General features: G+C 39.1%; 1 protein-coding gene and 1 pseudogene across 1 annotated transcript; one reads left to right on the top strand and one right to left on the bottom strand.

The window, feature by feature from the left end:
* Window positions 1-398: 398 nt before the first annotated feature.
* On the top strand, window positions 399-2,300 carry LOC104590830 (pentatricopeptide repeat-containing protein At2g01510, mitochondrial pseudogene; annotated as a pseudogene).
* Window positions 2,301-4,638: 2,338 nt separating this feature from the next.
* Window positions 4,639-14,496, bottom strand: LOC104590828 (transcription factor Pur-alpha 1-like). Its single transcript, XM_010249585.3, has 5 exons — window positions 13,847-14,496; window positions 13,678-13,725; window positions 5,543-5,683; window positions 5,210-5,449; window positions 4,639-5,127 (listed from the first exon to the last, which is right to left on the bottom strand). Exons 1-5 carry the CDS (start codon window positions 14,099-14,101, stop codon window positions 4,975-4,977), a joined length of 837 nt encoding a protein of 278 aa, XP_010247887.1. The 5' UTR covers window positions 14,102-14,496; the 3' UTR covers window positions 4,639-4,974.
* Window positions 14,497-16,564: the final 2,068 nt, after the last annotated feature.

The following is a 16,564-nucleotide window of genomic DNA, read 5'->3' as shown; positions in this document are numbered from 1 at the left end:
TGGGCTTTTATGAGAAAGCGCAAGCCTAACCCATAAAAATCAAGCCTGATGTTTTGGGCCTGAGCTCAAGCCCGTAAGTCTAAAGTCATACTTAAACTCAACTTAGAACAGGCCAGGCTAGTCCAGGCCGGCCCATCGGGTTATCCAACTCATAAACAGGTCTATCCCCGCCCGTCGGGTTACCCGACTCATGAACAGGTATATCCCAATACACGGAGGGATGTAGCTGTGAAGCCCGATCAGTAAGCTGCAAATCCCAATTCCTTTTTGCACCATTCCGCACGAGATCGGATTTGGTGGGACCTACTTTTTTACTTCTAATCTATAGTTTCTTGACTTCAGATTCACGGGTAGTTATGATATTTTCTTCCTAGAAGATAACTGGACGTTAGCATTCCATGTTCAAATTCAAACATCTGAGCTTCTTCTCCCACTCCAAACATGAACGACTACGCCTCGCCTTCTCTGCTTCTTCAGCTGCTGTTTTCGATGAATTTTCCACACAACAACAACAAATCTGCAATGATCGCCATAACCAGATGGACCAAATGCTGCAACCCCATATTTTGCTCTGCTTGGACCCGAAATTATACGTCTCTTCTCTACTGGATTGTAGAAATCTCATCCAAATTAAGAAGATTCATGCCCACGCAACCATCACGGGAATGCTTCACAACCTTACTGTCGCAAACAAGCTTCTCTACATGTACGCTCGGTTTAAGGCCCTAGAGGACGCTTCCACTTTTTTTGACGCCATGCAAGAGCGGGATTTAGTCTCCTGGAGCGTCATGGTTGGCGGGTTCGCTAAAGCTGGCCTTTACCCTAATTGTCTTGGGACTTTTAGAGAGATTATCCGCTCCGGTATACTGCCCGATAATTTCAGTTTGCCCTTTGCAGTAAGGGCTTGTAGGGATACTTCAGACCTTCAAACCGGCAGAATGATTCATCACCTAGTTTATAAATCCGGGTTACATTCGGATCCTTTTGTCTCCGCTGCTCTTGTCGATATGTATGCAAAATGTGGGGTGATTGAAGATGCTCGACTCCTGTTCGATAGAATTCCCAAGAAAGACCTCGTTACTTGGACTGTCATGATCGACGCACATGCCAATTGTGGGAATGCTGAAGAATCCTTGGTTTTGTTTGATCGAATGAGAGAGGAAGGCATTATCCCAGACAAGGTCACAATGGTCACCGTTGTCTTTGCATGTGCTAAATTAGGTGCAATGCATAAGGCTGAGCTTGTCCATGATTATATATCAAGGAATAAGTTTTCCTTGGATGTGATCTTGGGAACCGCAATGATTGATATGTATGCCAAGTGTGGGAGTGTCAATGCCGCGAGAAACATATTTGATCACATGAAGGAAAAGAATGTCGTTTCCTGGAGTGCAATGATTGCAGCTTATGGTTATCACGGACAAGGTAAGAAAGCTCTTGATATGTTCCCCATGATGTTGCGTAGCGGAATATCACCAAATCGGATCACATTTGTTTCCCTTTTGTATGCATGTAGTCACGCAGGATTGGTTGATGAGGGTCTCCGGTTCTTCTACTCAATGTGGGAAGATTATTCTGTGAAACCTGATGTGAAACACTATACTTGCATGGTTGATCTCCTTGGCCGTGCAGGGAGGCTTGATGAAGCCTTGGAACTGATCAAGAATATGACTGTGGAAAAAGATGAGGGCCTGTGGGGTGCAATATTAGGGGCTTGCAGAATCCATGGAAATATTGAATTGGCAGGGAAGGCTGCAAAGTCCCTTCTTGAATTTCAGTCCAGAAATCCTGGTTATTATGTTCTGCTATCAAACATTTATGCAAATGCAGGAAGGTGGGAAGATGTTGCCAAGGTGAGAGAATTGATGACCCATAGGAGGCTGAAGAAAATTCCAGGTTGGACATGGATTGAGGTGGGTAACAAGAGGTACCAGTTTAGCACAGGAGACAAGACTCATCCACAGTCAGATAAGATCTATGAGATGTTGAAGAGCTTGACTAAGAAGCTGGAGCTGGCTGGTTATGTCCCTAATACAAATTTTGTATTGCATGATGTGGATGAGGAACTTAAGATAGGGATCCTAAATACCCATAGTGAAAAGTTGGCAATTGCATTTGGTCTAATCAGCATACCTGAGAGAATGCCAATCAGGCTAATAAAGAACCTTAGGGTCTGTGGTGACTGCCACACATTTAGTAAGTTGGTATCAGCAATTGTTCAACGAGAGATTATTGTTCGAGATGCTAATCGATTTCACCATTTCAAGGAAGGAGTTTGTTCCTGTGGAGATTATTGGTAATTGGCTTATTTATGCCGCTGCAGGTAGAAGTCCTTGGCCAAGGTTTATGGCTTGAATATTTCTTGGACAATGGCCAATTTAATAAGAACGTAGATTCATAATCTACATTAGATATATGCAAGAGACATCGGTAGGCATCTCATGGGTTCACCAGAAAATTTTACATGGGATATATGTTTGATGATTAATACTTATGAGTGAACAGTTGAATGGATCTTATATACCTAAAGCCCATTTGTTTCAATTAATCAAAGTAGTGTGCTCTCAGACTAGATGAAACAACAATATTAACTCCAGTGCCTGCTCCAAAATGATACAGCCTTCGGTTCTTGGAAATAGGTTCTCTGGCAATGATGTCAGTTGTCAAATTGGGAACTAAATTATTAAGTGATCTAGGTATCACAGCCTACTATCTTGTCACTATGGGTTATCCGCCACATGGAGATCTGAATGGGGAATTAAAACCATGATATTGGCAGACTCTGGACCAGGTAATGGACTTCCATCCTTAGTACAAAGGCATTTGGGTCACTTCCGGCGAAGCTTCAAGGAGAGGAAGGATACATCAGCAATGAAGGAAACAATATTGTTAAATGTGAAACAGAATTCTGCATGAGGTGGAATAAAAGTACCATTGAGCTTTATCAAATGTTAATGGACGATCTTGACTGTTTATGAACCTTGCTGTTAAAATTTAGATGTTCCAATGAAGTTGGATATAGATGAGTTTCATCCCAACCATAATATCAAGGAGCTTAACTTACATTCTTGGCTCTGCTCTTGTCAGGTAATACAAGCATTGTTATATTTGTTATTTTCTTATAATACCTGAAAGTAGTGCTGCTTGGGGCACTAGTTACCCTACATGGAGCTATGAAGTCTGTTCATCTGTTGCTTGGCATACTCTCCTTCCAGGTAGAATATCTATCCCAATACACTTGGAACATGTAAAAGGATGATGGAAGAGTTAGTCGGACATGACGCGGTCCTATAGGTGGAGGACGATCTTCTAGTCCTCAAACATGGATTATGTGATTAGCGTATCAATAAGGTTCAAATGCCCAGTTGTATGCAGTTTAGATAGATGGGATACCTATAAAACAGTCTAGGTAGGTGAGCTATACTCCAGAATGCCTGTATGAAAAGCATGTTGACTAGTACATCATTGAATGCTTGAACTATGCCGCAGCAAGTAGTTATCTTGATCTTTTTGTAGTGAGTTCAGCTCCTGTATGTAACTGGGGCCATTTGGTTTGCAGAAATAGGAATCTAGAATTGAAATCAGAAACTGTTTGGTTGGGGGAATTAGAATCTGATTCTCATTGCTGCTGGAATGGCATTTCCCCATTTAAGGGAATGCCCATTCCCTCCCCCTCGAGAATGAGAATCCACTCCAGCCAATTCTGGTTCCAATTTTGATTCTGAAACAAAACAAGTGGGGGGAATAGACCATTCTGATTTTGATTCCAATTCTGATTCTGATTCCAACTGCAAACCAAATGGACCCCGAGTCTCATTCATAATTAGGGATCCAGTGTGGGCTTGCCTCTACCTACCCCGACCCAACCCTTCACTGCCTCCACCTGAACCCACACTACCCCAAGTTAGCAAGACACAATATAGGGTTGAACCTGATATGATGCAACCTAAAAGGTGCCAGATTTATTTAAACAAGATCCTGAATACGAGGAACAAACAGCCATACACTTCGACCAGGAAGAAATATGAGCTATCTGTGAGTATGACTATGAGAAATGATGTTAGCTGAACGTCAAATGTAGTGAATGGTAAAAGTTTGCAAACAATGACAGCTTCAGCTTGCATCACTAATCCATGGATAAATCAACTACGAGCAATCACCAACATATTTGGACTATAAAGCAAGAATCACTGTAAGACAGTCACTAAAAAAAGAAACAATATCACATTGTTTTACCGGGTTGAAACCTGCAAACTGCAATGTGCAGTGGGGTTGGTGTGGGCCAGTGGGCCGGATTCCCCATTAAGTCCCCCTGTAATGTGTTAATACGGCAAAAATAAAATAAAATCAGCAAACTCTTCAGACTTTCGGTTTTTAAAGTTTTACCCTTTGAATTTATCTATGAAAATACACAAAAAATAAGATTGTGACTGCATGGATGGATAATTGGTTTAACACCAGACAAGCAGCTACGAACGAGTGGAGCCCTTTCTCCACTCCGGCTTAGGAGAATCCCTTGTCAAGCTGATGCGTAGGAACCACAACCTGATTAAAAAGCTCATGGGCATACCTGTGGTTTCAGCCACAATTGATAGACAATGAGATGCTCCCTACTAAATTTGATGGGAAATGGGAAAATAATCAAAAACATTACATTCCGATTATTGGAAATGTTACTCTGATTAAAAAAAATGTCCAGATGCAAGTGCCACTCTTCAATGCTAACAGATGCAAGAATTACAGGATTGCAAATCTGTTTTTTGTTATTCCTTGGTGGGAAGCTTGACGAATAACTTCAATTTCTCCTATGTGACAGAGAGATTAGATTATTCTCAACCGCACTTGAATGAAAGGGGGAGACAAGTGAAGAACAGATGAACAATAGAGCACAATTGCACCCCTAACCAAGCTGACATCGATAGATCTAATAAACATGTCATATTTGCAACTTTAACCAAACCTAACTCGTCAGATTCATCTCTGTGGGGGCTCCACCGTACGAACATTTGCCCCTATCATACCTTCAATCCGATCTTTGGTGATTTCCACAAAATGGCCAACCATTTCATGAAACTGCTTCAGCCCAGATAGGGGAAGAATAATGGAAGATCGATCTGCCCCTGCCACCTGTAATCGTTATTTGAAACAATCAAAGCTCAATTTACCAAATAAATCTGACAGAGGCAAAAAGTCACATTCTCCTAGATACCTCGGATATCCTCAAGAAGTGACCCCTATTGTTGCTCCCAAGATCAAAGAAGAACCTCTTTTGATCAGCCCGTATCACCTTGGAAACCCCCAAGTTACCAATTTCATCCTGTGGAGGCAAATCAACTGACCTTTCATTCAGATCTGGTGGTGGGGCAGATTGGGTACTGTGACCAGAAATGAAGCCTGCACCTACATCATCTGAGAGGCCCACAAGGCGTTCTGAAGGTTCAGAACTTTGCTGTTTCGAAACAGGCATGGGAAAACATGAGCCTCCTATAAATTAAGAAAGAAAAGCCACTGCATAGATTAATCCATAACCAGACATTCAGACCTGATTGGGTAAGATAAAAAGCCTTGAAGCTTCATTAATCTCTGCTAAGATGTTCCTAAATGCAGCCCATCCTTCATCACGGGCACTTCCAGAAGGAACAATAATTGTACTACGATTTCTACTAACTGAGGCTTCTGAAACCTGAGCAAAATTCACATCTTTCACAATTCTAATATTCAATAACAAGGCTTTGTAAATGAATTGTCAGCATTTAAAACATAAAAATGACATATTTTGGTTTCAGATTTATGTGCACTTATTGAATATTGATGCAAGGACATTTAACGGGGGAAAAATTACAAACAATGAATGCAAATGCAAGACTGATCACCACAAAAAAAGTACTAAACAAAAGATGACCCAACAATTCTTTAACTACATTCTCTTAGAAAAACCTCTTCCACAGTTGGAAAATTGCCCATGAAAGCCAGGGCAGACACAAATACAAGACTTACTTGCACAGCATAATGCCCATTCCCACAACCAAAGATCACAAAGTATTCCACTAAAATCAAAGAGATTACAACAATCACCCAACCTATGCAATAGGAAAGAAACTATTGAAGAAGCAAATCTCAAGCTTAATACCATAATAGCCAACATAAATCCTGAATGGACTCTAATCTTCCCCAATGGAAACCTTACCCCAGACTCCAAACAAACCCCACATGGATCTCAAACCCAAAACCATAGAGCCAAAACTGCAACAAGAATAAAGTGAAAGAAAAAGGAAATACACCACTATACATGTTCAAAGATGGTGATAGGTTGGTTGCTGATAAGGGAAGCAGCTCCATGGTCCTATAGAAATGAAACAAAGAAGCTTAGATGGCTCATCATCATCATCTAGGTCTTATCCCAACTATATAGGGTTGGCTACATGATCCTCTTTTGCCATTCCATTCTGTTTAGTGAAATATCCATGCCACATCCATTGATAAATTTTGAGAGCTTAAATCTTTTCCTACTCCAAACCATGTCCTTTTTGGTTTGTTCCCTAGCCCTTCTAGCCCCTTCAACTTGTAATTGATCTCTTTTTCTTACATGTGCTGTATGTGGTCTTCTATGAATGTAATCAAGCCATCTAAGTCTACTACTTCCTTTCATTTTATCACTATTGGAGCTACTCCTAGTTTCCTTCGAATGACTTCATTTCTGACCCTATTTTTTCTAGTTTTTCCACTCACCCATCTCAACATATGCATATCTGCCACACTCATTTTTTGGACACATAGCTTCTTGATTGCCCAACACTCCATACAACATTGTTGGCCTTACAACTGTTTTATAGAATTTCCCTTCTAATCCATGTGGTATTCACCTATCATATGAGACTCCAAACCCACCCAGTGTTTTAAAAGTGCAAGGCACAAAAAAGCGCCTGAGGCACAAGGTGGAAGGCAAGGCGTGCGCCTTTTTGAGGCAAGGCACAAAAATACAAAAAAATGCTAAAAATTAAAAAAAAATGCAAAAAAAAATAAAAAAATGCAAAAAATATTAATAAAAATATAAACTTAAATTTTAAAATAAATGTTTTAAAAACCTATTATCTAAAATTAAAATACATAAACATTACATGTAAAGCGTATTCAAATGAAATTTTAAAAATAAAAGCAAACATATAAAGCATTTTCAAGCATGTAAAACTGACAATCTCTTTTTTTCCTCAATTGTATTACTTCAAGTAGCTAATGGAATGTAAAACATATTGCATTCTTGATTCTACGAGTCACCTTTGTACCATGCCCCTCAAGGCAAGCCTGAACAAGTCCATATTAGGGTCTTAAATTCTTATTTTTCACATAAAAAATAATGATTTTATAACTTTAATTGCCTTTTAATAAGATATTGTATAAAAACATTTATCAAAAAAAAAAAGATATTGTATAAAATCATTATTTTTTCTATGAGAAATAAGAATTTAAGACCCTAACATGGACTTGTTTGGGCTTGCCTCGAGGGGCATGGTCAGGGGTCTGGGGGCAGAGCAACCGGCCCAACCATTAGGCTAAAAAAAAAGCAAAAAACTCAGAATTTTAAATGCCTAGGTTGAGGCGCAAGGTGCATCCGACGCACCAGGTGTGCGCCTTTTGAAAGGGGTGCACCTAGGACCATAGTTGTCAAGGCGACGCCTAGGCGACAAGGCACCCTTTGAGGCTCGCCTCGCCTAATCGCCTAACAGTTTTCTACTTCCTACTATAAAATACTTTTTTATTCATTCTTTTTTGAGATTATAATTATAAAATAGACATTATTAAACTAAAATAATCATTTTGTATTTATATACTAATTTTTTTTATTATTTTCTTATTTATTAGGGTTTAATCAACATAAACATTGTTAAATGCTTTATTGAACCCTCAAAGACTTAAAAACCTGAACCAATAAGGAAGAACTAAAAATTTTATCTAATTAGTGCATTTTCCTCTTCCATATATTCTTCTTCTACTTCTACTCCTACCAATATTTTTTATTTTCTTGATTTCTTCTTTTCCTATAACAAAAATAAGGGTTCAGCCCCTATATTTTTTGAATTTTATTTTCCTTCTTCCTTTTCTTCTCATGAATATGTTGATTTTCTATACTTTAATATGAAATTTATACTTTTCTTATGAAAATCATGAATAATTATTAAAGAAATATGGTTATGGTACCTAGGGAACTACCCTAGGATCTATGTTTTTAACATAAAAAATCCATCGCCTAATGGTGCAAGTGGGTGAAAGGTTGTATTAGGACTTGCCACTATTCCATTTTAGTTAATGGGACTATGGGAGGGTGGTGGATCATTTTCAGCTACCAAGGGTATCAGGCAAGGAGACCCCCTTTCTCCTTTCCTGTTCACTCTAATTGCTGAAGTCCTAGGAAAACTCATTGAGAGAGCAGACTCTAGAAATTTGGTGAAAGGATGGGGGGTAGGAAGGAATAGGGTCCTAGTAACACATCTACAGTTTGTCGATGACAATTCTTTTCAGTGGTGGGGAGGAGGTGAGTTGGGTGAGTAACCTAAAGCAAGTGATCAATGTTTTTGAAAAGGTGACTAATCTTAAAGTTAATTTGGACAAGAGCTATGTGATTGGCATTAATTTGAGTGAAAGTGAGGTGGAGGATAGAGCCCAAACTTTGGGATGTGAGATTGCACAATGACCATTGATCTATTTGGGGCTGCCACTAGGGGATAACCCAAGTAAAAAGAGTTTCTGGAACCCGATGATTGAGAGATTCACTAAAACGTTAGCATCTTGGAAGAAAAATTACCTATCCATGGGAGGCAGAATAACTCTGATTAAATCTACATTGGAAAATCTGCGAGTGTACTTTTTGTCGGTGTTCAAAATGCCTGGAGGAATCTGTGGGATTTTGGAGAAGATAATGAGAGACATCTTATGGGAGCCAGAAGAGGAGAAAAAAGATCATAGGGTCAGGTGGGATATAGTTACCAAAACCAAAAATGATGGTGGGCTTGCTTTAGGTAATTTGCAAAAAAAAAAAATGAAGCTCTGTTGGGGAAATGACTTTGGAGATTGACTTTGGAAAGGGATAAATTATGGGCTCAAGTTATCTTAAGTATTCATGGGCAAGCGGCAGATGGCTAGGACTTTGGAGTTTTAGCTAGGGCTACGAGAGCTTCTCCTTGGAAATCAATTCATGCCATCCTTGCTTCTTTCCTTCCTCTAATCAGGTATGATTTGTGCTTTGGTAACCTTGTGAAATTTTGGGATCATGTTTGGGTGGGTGACACTCTGTTGAAGGAGCTCTTCCCTTCCTTGTATTCTCTATCACGTTTTAAAAATGAGCCAATCTCCACTTTTTTTACCTCTTCTAGTTCATCCATTGATTGGAATTTGGGTTTTAGAAGGGCCCTTACAGACCCAGAATTGAACCTCATTGCTAACATGCTAAAAGTCCTTGAGGGGGTGACTATTGATCTATTTAGGAGGGATAATAGGATCTGGACTCCTTCTCCTTCGGGTGTCTTCTCATGCTCCTCATTCTTCAAAGTTTTGGCTCATTCCCCACCTGTCTTTGGAATCCCTTTTCCAATTTTGGAAGTCTAGACCAATTCCTCCCAGAGTTGGTGCATTTTGTTGGGAAGTTTTCCTTGATAAGTGTAACACTTGCGACTTACTTCAAAGAAAAAGGCCTAATTGGTGTTTATCCCCACACTGGTGCATCCTTTGTAAGAAGAATGGTGAGAATTGTTATCACTTATTGGTTTCTTGCCCATTTGTTTCAGAAATCTGGTGTTGGTTTTTCTATCTTTTTGGATGCAGGTGGACCCCCCCCCCTCAAATGTACAAAGCCTATTCCATTCTACTACTGTTAGGGGGCTGAAGAAAAGAGGGAAAATTCTATGGAGATGTGTAAGAGCAACTGTATGTTGGACTGTTTGGGAGGAAAGGAACCAACGGACCTTTCATGGGAAAGAAAGAAATAAAGCTATAATTATTGAATTAATTTCCATAAGGGTGATTAAGTGGGCTAAGACCTTGCAACTTTTTGAAAACTACTCAGAAGGAGATATCATCAGGAAGTGGAAAGAAGTGGCTTGGTCAGTTCCAAGGAAGAATGTATTTCACCCAGTTTGGTCCCCTCCAGCTTCAGGGTTCACTAAATTAAACTTTGATGGAAGCAGCGAAGGAAATCCAGGTCTGTTGGGTATAGGGGGAGCTTTCAGGGATGATGAAGGTCAAATTATCGCATTGTATTCGGGTCCTATTGGTTGGGGGGACTCTCTTAGAGCTGAAATATTGGCTGCTATGGAAGGGTTAAAAAGAGATCAAGAGTTAAATATTAGAAACCTGATAGTGGAAGGTGATTCTAAATTGACTATCAACTGGTTAATGAAAGATGATTCTAGTTTGTGGAAGTTTCTGAATGAAAAGAAGAAAATTAGATATCTCATACAAAATATGGAAGTCAAGTTTCAGTGGACTAAGAGGTGCGCCAATTCCTTGGCAGATTCATTGGCTAAACAAGGGGTGGGAAGAGATAATATGTTCTGGGCAACTTTGTAATCTGAACTATTCTCTTGGGAGGGTTAAGAGTTTTTACCCCTCCCTTTGTATTTTTCTATATTAATATCTCTTGCTAAAAGTCTTTGTTATTTATCAAAAAAAAAAAAAAATCCATCGCCTAGGCGACAAGGCGCCCCCTAGTTGCCTAGCCTCACCTTGGCGCCTTGAAAACTATGCCTAGGACCTGGGCGAGGCGCATACCCTAAAATGTGCCTAGGCACGCCTCAAACGCACCTTTTAAATCACTGAATCCACCATTTTGTCCATCCTGATCTAATTCTATAGGTGACATCCTCAATCTCTCCCGTGTTATGACTTATAAATTATGAACCAAAGTTTGTTAAGGATTTGGGGATATGTTGGATCATGCCAAAGTTTGTTAAGGATTTGCTCTGTAGCTGGAAGATCAATAATATGAAGAAAAGAGGGAAGCTGGTCTGGACTTCCATCCCGATAGTAGTGCTCTGGGCTATTTGGTCTGAGAGAAACAACAAAATTTTTAATCAAAGAATGATAGGGCCAGAGGAAATATGTCAGATAGCTGTTTGTAAATTGATATCCTGGATTTTAGTACCCCAGAATTCAAACATGTAAATGTAGCTCAGTTACTGAGAAATCAGTCAATTTGGTGCGCTTGTAATGGGGGGTTCTCAGGCTTGCTTTGTTGTTGGCAGGTTCCTGCTTTGTACTCTTAAAGTTTTTAAACTAATAAATTTACCTTACCTTTTCAAAAAAAAAAACAACAAAAAAAAGTTATCTCTTCATCTCCCTAAGTTTACTCCTACTTATTTTAAAACATCTTGTTTCCAAGATATTCATCTATAAATTTTAAAATGTGTTAATTTCTATTTATGGTTCTTAAACCATTTGCAAGGCATATGATTATCATCAACCAAAAAAATCCATTAAGCAGTGATCACAATTGAAGATAATAAGCCCAAAGTTGTTCCAATGATTTAAAAGGCGCGCTTGAGAATAGGCGAGGCACATTTTAGGGTAGGTGCCTCACCACCTAAGTCCTAGGTGCAGCACTTTCAAAAGGTGCACGCCTAGTGAGCCTAGGTGTGCACCTGATGTGCCTTGCGCCTTGGCCCAGGCATGCGCCTTTTGAAAATTGTTCGTTTTTGAAAATTATGAGAACTCCATATTTGTTAATGTTGTTCGTTCATTAATCTTAATAAAATATCTTCTTAAAAGGCAATTAAAATTATAAAATCGTTATTTTTGTATGAGAATTAAGAATTTAAGACCCTAACATGGACTTGTTTGGGCTTTCCTCGAGGGGTGTGGCACAAAGGTGACTCGTAGAATTAGAAATGTAATATGTTTTACATCACATTAGCTACTTGAAGTAATGCAATTGAGGAAAAAAAGAGATCATGGGTGTTCCATGCTTTAAAATGTTTTATATGTTTGATTTTATTTTTAATTTTTCATTTGAATATGCTTTACATGTTATGTTTATGTATTTTAATTTTAGATAATAGGTTTTTTAAAACATTAATTTTAAAATTTAAGTTTATATTTCTTATTAATATTATGTTTGATATTTTTTTGAATTTTTTGGCATTATTTTTGAATTTTCTAACATCTTTTTTATTTGTTAGTAATTTTTTGTATTTTTGTGCCTAGTCTAAAAAGGTGCACGCCTTGCCTTGCGCCTTGCACCTCGGGCACAAATTGGCCCTTGCGCCTTGCGCTTTTAAAACACTGAGTTATTCTAGGAGAAGTTCAAATAAAGTTTCACCTATAGAAAATTAATCACGAGGCAATGACAAGATACATCAAGCTTCAATTTTGGGGAAAAGAAAAAAGGAAATAAAGAAGACAATCATAGAAAAGAGAATTGAAAGAACCCCAACGCTTTGTCCCCTCCACTTGTATCATTAGTTATTACTATAACAACATTGACAACAACAATAATATAAATTAGATTTGTTGGTGACAACCCAGATTGTTGAGATACAAAAATAGAGAACCATAATAGTTCTTTTAATGGATATAGAGGACCATAATAGTTGATTACAACAAGGGTAAATTACAAATAGAAACCCTGTACTTAGGGGTGGTAACATGGCCCCCTGAACTTCTAGATTCCAACACTTTGCCTGTTTGCCCCCTGCCCACTAACGGGGTTGATGATGAAAGTAAAATTACTAAATTGCCCATTTTGGGATTCTATATGAAAATAACCATTTCAAAGCACAAATTGTCCTAAAGGCATTTTCAAGATGAATTCTGTTGAAAGAGAGTTGAGAGAAACACATCATAGCTGGGATTTTATAAAAACTAAGTTAAAAGGGCAAAATGGTCTCATAAAATAAAATAAGGGTAGTTTGAGGTTTTAGAAATGTTTAAAGAAACATTCTATGAAGTTACTAACGGACTGCTAACAATGGGAGCAACATGCTGTAATCCATAAGTTCATGGGGATCTTTGTCACAAAATAAAGTAGAGGGGGCTGAGTGTCAATACCCCCCCAAGTATAGGGTGACTGTGTAATTTACACTTAAAACAAATTATAAAATTGACGGTATAAAACTGAAAACAATATCAATTGACTGCATAATGCGTTAAATTCTTTTTACGGTGCTTCAAGAAGTGAATAACATAGATATTTCCATCCTTACCTATAATGAAACAACAGAATCAATTATGAACTAAAACAAGTTGAAAACCAGAAGTTACATTACGTCCAACAATGAAATAAAATGCCACCTGAGGAGACAAACTATGCTCACTCCACTGGCATTAAATGAAAAATTGGTGTTTCTACCAGAAGAACAAGTATTAGTCAGGACTAGGGACCAACTAATAATGTTTTAACTTTTCACTCCACAAAGGAATGTTAAATTAATAGTTATAGACAACCGAAATATGCATTAGAAATGTATGGTCATAGAACAACATAATTGGATCAGCTGCTAACCAAATGAGCCTTCCTGAAAAAAGAAAAAAAAAAAGAAAATCTTACTATGCCCCAACCTTCACAAAACATAAACCTCCACACACACACACATTAAGAAGCACCTAAAAAAATGCAAATTGTTTTCGTTTAAGTATATGATAGTCCAGAAAATAGCATCAAAAGTATATGGAGTACTAAAGGAAATTTACCTTCAAAAAGCGACCCCTTTTATTCTCGCCTATGTCAAAGTAAAACACCTATACGAATAACCACTAGACACAGTCACAGATCTACATCCAATTACACAGTTCTTCAAATTGATAAGAAGCAATGCGGAGAAGATAAAATAGAACTAAAGAGCCGGCAAAGAAGGTACACCTTGGTGTCGAGCTGCAATTCCTTGCTAAAAACATCCTGTTCGTCGGAATTAACATAGTAATTAAAGAGATCTAAGAACCAGGAAATGCCGCTAACAGGAACAATGATGGTTGATCTCGTCGCGGAAGTTTTCTCAGATATCTTCAAGTAACGACCTCGAGGGTTCTCCTTGAGGTCGAAATAGAAGAGTTTGTGCTCCACCTGGAGAGTTTTGCATAGAAGTTCGACGTCGTTCCCGCCAGAATTCCCCTCCATTATTTCTGACGCAGAAAAGAGAAAAGCAAGACCCAATCCCTTGCACAAACAACTAAAGTTCTATGCTTATGTGAACCTATTTAACTTCGCTAACAGAATTCCTTGTCGGATACATACGAAGGAAGAAAAACTTTAATTTCAAGGGATGAAGTAGGATGAAAATGGAAACCCGAAATAAGGTTTCTTTTTTATAATTTTTGAGAGAGGCGGACTAAGGTGCCGCGAGATCTAGAGATTTTCGGGCCTGTACTCGTCTTCTTTCTTCTTCTTCTGGGTCCCTGTCTGATTCTTCTTCTTGTTGTTGTCGTTCTGCAAATTAGGGTTAGGGTTTGGAGCCATGGTGTTTGACCAAGTTCCATCGTCATGCTCCTTTTAAGAACAACCCCCACACCCCTTTCCCCTCCCCTAACAAATCGCGATTTTACGCTCACCATGGGTCCATGGGCGCGCATTGTTCTACCTTCACGGCTTCACCCCAGTAAAAATCCATCCATCCAGCCTCCAGCGCGTGCTAACCTCTGCTCTGCCGCTACCGCTACCGCTACACACACAGACAGACTCACCCGTTTGGGGAAAATACTATATGGGGTATGCATCTCTGGGGTAAAAAAGATTAATTGCCTTCACCAATTTGACCAAAATAACAATCAGAGACTGAATGGGTTAACGTATACGTGCGTGTCATACTCATGCATGCCCAACAACGTTCCCAACTCTCCATTTGCAAGGGTTTTTATTGTTTAATGCAGTGGCGAAGCTTATTTTGATGAAAAGCCCAAAGCACTTGCGTTAGCGTCATCCTTAGGTGCCTATTTGGGAGGGCTATCGCACCGCGGCTTCTCGCGTTTTGAGATGCGCCCCGTTCAGGTCATGATTAAGCTGGCTTCGAATGCCACGTGGCCACTCAATCACCTTGGCCACGTCAACGCCATGCCACTTCCGCGGCCACATCAGCACCATGCCACTTCTGTGGCCCCACCTTATTACCTCAATTACGACGACTCTACGTCATGAAGATAAGCATGACCAAAGACAGAAGAGCGGATGGGGACAACTCTGTCGGGGATTAGGTCTTATCCCGAAGACCTTGGCAGCTAACCTCATCCCGACAATCCCAGAAGCTTAATCCGATCAAGACGCATATCTTCGGCTATAAAAAATTACCTCCCACTCAAGGTAAAGGATTCATCCCTTGACTCCCATACCGTTACTCTGTTCGGACCAGTGATGAGAGTAGAATTTATCATATTTTTATCCCCAAATATTCTGTCTTTCATACTGAATTAGTACTTAATTGGACTCATATTTGTTGTATTTCGGTTCAGGGCATGAAAGAAGGCATCAGAAGCAAAGAAAGGCAAATCGGATGATTTTTCACAGTTTCAGCATCGTTCAGTAATTTGGGCCTAACTCGCGTACCTGAACTCCAATTGGGCTGATTCAAGACCCACTGGAAAGATAAGAGAAAAAGTCACAACTTTCGTGTTTTGGGCTTTCGCAGATTCGGCCTGCATCAAAGTCAAATCCGGGCCCGAAGTCAGGAAAAATTCGTAGGAAGGCCCAATCCGCAGTTGAAGCCCAACTTGCAGAAAAGCCTAGCAGCAACCCAGTTCACAGAGGATGTCTAATACGAATCCAAGAACAAGAAACAGAGAAAAGTCCTTCCAGATCTAAATTCTTGATGTAATCTTAGAAAGATAAAGGGATTGAGTTCACTAGATAAAGAGATAAAAGTATGATTAGACTAGGACTTTCTATTCTTGTAAGATAAACTTCAAGAGGAAGTAGGAGACCACCCCCTCCCCTTTAAGCTATATAAAGGGAGGGGCGAACCAGCTTTAGGCATCACTCAATCTCTGGATTGAATCAAGAAGCAAATGAGCAATCAATCAAGAAAGGAGAAAACAAATCAAGAAACTTGGGGAAGGTGATCAAGAATTCAAGAAACCTCAAAAAGAAGGTGGCGGCAAGAAGAGGAAATCTCAGCACCATGGGCGAATTCAAGAGTTCTTTCTTTTCCTTTGTTTGCTTTAATTCTTTTATCATGAACTGATTTGTTTCTTGCTAGGGTTGAGGAAAGCCTAACTAGGTTAATGAATATATTTTTATCTTTATGATTTATCCAAGATTGTGATTTTCATATAGTCTATGAATTATTGTGCTTAATGCAATTAAGAGCTTGACCACCTCTTAATTGATTTGAGTTATGTGAATGAATCGAGAGAGGAATTCACATAATCGACTGAATAGTTCATAGTGTGAATTGAATGATATATAGAGATATATATACATGATTCATCTGAATTTAATGGTTTTTCTTGGATTTAATGCACTTCCATCTTGAGAGCTCTACTCGAGAGATCGAAGGGTTACCTGATGGGCGTAGTTTTAGTATATCTCGAGAGAGAATATTAAATAAAATTGGAAAGGCCTCAGCTTATGGGAATGACAAGTAATCTTGGT

The sequence above is a fragment of the Nelumbo nucifera genome, chromosome 7 (assembly GCF_055504915.1).
Source record: "Nelumbo nucifera cultivar China Antique chromosome 7, China Antique-T2T, whole genome shotgun sequence".
In the NCBI taxonomy this organism is placed as follows: Eukaryota; Viridiplantae; Streptophyta; class Magnoliopsida; order Proteales; family Nelumbonaceae; genus Nelumbo; species Nelumbo nucifera.
The sequence above is the reverse complement of the archived record's forward strand: the minus strand, read 5'-3'. Positions and strand labels throughout refer to the sequence as shown.